At 50.9% G+C, this 2,936-nt stretch overlaps 1 protein-coding gene across 1 annotated transcript; it reads right to left on the reverse strand.

Annotated features, from left to right (window-relative positions):
* Positions 1-1,438: 1,438 nt before the first annotated feature.
* On the reverse strand, positions 1,439-2,380 carry LOC104267865 (olfactory receptor 14J1-like). Its single transcript, XM_009873838.1, has one exon. The coding sequence runs from the start codon at positions 2,378-2,380 to the stop codon at positions 1,439-1,441; it is 942 nt and encodes a 313-aa protein (XP_009872140.1).
* Positions 2,381-2,936: the final 556 nt, after the last annotated feature.

Below are 2,936 nucleotides of genomic sequence, written 5' to 3' on the forward strand. Positions count from 1 at the left end.
TAACCCAAACATTTTGAGGGAACTCCAGTCCGGAACCTTCCAGCTTGTCTCTCCCGAAAAGCCTGAGCCCATCCATGGCAGCACAGAGCAGGACCTCCTCTGCTGGTCCTTCCGTTTTCTGCCAGGAGAACTGTCTGGGAGTCACACTGTGGAGCTTTTCACTGGTGTTTTAACGTGTGGGCCCCTTTCTTGGGCATGTTTTTGCCATCTGCTTTGGAAGATCTGAACCTTCAGGCCTTGCCCAAAGGACATACCCTGTTATGAGAGCACTTGTGTCAGAGAAGAGCCTGTGGGCTGTCCCTGCCTGTGGTCACACCACAACCACACCACAGGATGGGGACCAAGCTGCCAGAGCCCTCAGGCCTAACCCCAACACAGGGGATCAGGAGGAGAGGGTGGGAGTGGAGAGAGCAGCTCTGGAGACACCAAGCGCTGGTGCTCCCCCGCCGTGCTGCTGTGCCGGGACTCTTCTCCCCTTCCCCTCAGCACAAAGAAAGAGAAAAAAGAAGACACTGAATTAGAAAGAGCCTGAAAACATTATCAGATGTAAGAAAACGTCAACAACAATAAAAAATAATAGAAATCAGGTGTCGCGGGTCAGGGCTGGGCCAGCCACTAACACGGAGAGATGCTCTCTAACCCCCTCTTCCCCCCCCCAAACAGGAACGAAAAGGGAACAAAGCAGACAGACTTATGGATTAGAGAATAAAAACTAGAACAACTTTAATGAAACAAACATTTTAAATTAAGCAATAGATAACGTTGAAAAGATAAAAGTAAAGCACTATATACAACTATAGATAGTAGCCCGATATGAAACCCTACTCCCTCCCCCGATAGCAATCCCCACTGATGCTGCAGAGCAGGAGGCACTGGGGAAGTCCCAGGCTCAGCGACAGTGGGAGCTGGATACAGGGAGCTGGATTCGGGAACTCAGGATCGGATCAAAAGCAGGAGATCGGATGGAGACCTCCCTGGACACCGGCCTTTGGAGAAAAGGGCCGAAACTCTCGTGATCACTCAATTTACACTAAATATGACGTACATGGGATGAATTACTCTCATTGGTCACCTGTCTTGTTTATTACACCCCCATAGGTGCAACATTTCACTTCCTTGGGACACCTCTTAGTTCCCGGTACCCCCAGCGAGGCACACAAGAGCCAGCAGTTGCCTTGGGCGCTGTTGGAATAAGTAAAAGTAAGAGCCTTTCTGCATCCCGGTCCCAGGCAGTAACTATAAACATCAGGTATTATCACTGGCAATAGCACACACTGTCTGCAAAAGCATGCTGCGAACTTCAGAAAGTGCAGCCTTTTAGAAGACACTGAACTGGAAAGTAAAAATCACTAAAAAGAACTGGGTTTTTAGCTAAACCCAGGACAAAAGGCTGGGCCTGCAGTGAGCTACAATATATCTGTTATGCAGAATAAAATAATCAGGCTATTGCATTAGAAAAATACGTGGTGATCATTTTCCTGAGGGCATCCTTGTGCTCCTGGTTCCTCAGGCTATAGATGAGGGGGTTCACTGCTGGAGGCACCACTGAGTATAGAACTGATACCACCAGGTCCAGGGATGGGGAAGAGATGGAGGGGGGCTTCAGGTAGGCAAAGGTGCCAGTGGTCACAAACAGGGAGACCACAGCCAGGTGAGGGAGGCACGTGGAGAAGGCTTTGTGCCGTCCCTGCTGTGAGGAGATCCTCAGCATGGCCCTGAAGATCACAACATAGGACAACAGTATGAAAACAAAACATCCCAAAAATGGAAAAGTACTAACCACAACAAGCCCAACTTCCCTGAGGTAGTGTAAGTGTGAGCAGAAGAGCTTGAGGATGTGTGGGATTTCACAAAAGAACTGTCCCACAGCATTGCCCTGGCACAGGGGCACTGAAAATGTACTGGCCATGTGCAGGAGAGCATTGAGAAACCCACTGACCCAGGCAGCTGCTGCCATGTGGGCACAAGTTCTGCTGCCCAGGAGGGTCCCGTAGTGCAGGGGTTGGCAGATGGCCACGTAGCGGTCATAGGCCATGATGGTGAGGAGACAAATCTCTGCTCCAAGCATGAAGGCAAAGAAAAAGAGCTGGGTAGCACATCCTAGGTAGGAGATGCTCCTGTTGTCCGTGAGGGAATTGGCCATGGCTTTGGGGACAGTGGTGGAGATGGAGCCCAGGTCGAGAACAGAGAGGTTGAGGAGGAAGAAGTACATGGGGGTGTGGAGGTGGTGGTCCCAGGCGATGGTGGTGATGATGAGGCCGTTGCCCAGGAGGGCAGCCAGGTAGATGCCCAGGAAGAGCCAGAAGTGCAAGAGCTGCAGCTGCCATGTGTCTGTGAATGGCAGGAGGAGAAACTGGCTGGTGGAGATGCTGTTGGACATTTGCTACCTCTGGCCATGGGGCACTTCCTTTGGAGAAAAAGACATTGACAAGTTAACAAAGATTTCTCTGGGAAAAATCAAAGCCATTTCCCACAGACTCTATCCCTCTCACACAGACACCCCTTCATTTTCCAGGAGACCTTCTTTCAACTCCATGGCTGGGGTCTTGCTTGATGTTGGCCCATTATGTGATGAGAAGCAGGGATCCGCCCAGGGGCTCTCGGTCAGTAAGACCTGCTCTGCAGCCCTCACTGGGAGCGAGGACTCCTCCTGGGATTTGACTTCATCTTTTGAAACCACTTTGCACGCAGAAGGGCACGCCAGCTTCTGCAAGGGGATGGAGAAGGCACTCTTTAAGAGTTCCAGGGTTCTTTACAACTCCTTCCACCTCTCCTGGAGAACATTCTGGTATGTCAGAAACCCACAGCATTTCTGCTGCTCTCAGGGAGAACAGAGAGGGTGCTGCAAGACAAGAGGATTGTCTGGGACTTAGTGCAGAGGATGTGGAACTGCTCTGTCCCTTTGTCTAGTTCCCCTGTTTCTCTGAGCTTCCACC

This window comes from Apaloderma vittatum, unplaced genomic scaffold (genome assembly GCF_000703405.1).
Source record: "Apaloderma vittatum isolate BGI_N311 unplaced genomic scaffold, ASM70340v1 scaffold11607, whole genome shotgun sequence".
In the NCBI taxonomy this organism is placed as follows: Eukaryota; Metazoa; Chordata; class Aves; order Trogoniformes; family Trogonidae; genus Apaloderma; species Apaloderma vittatum.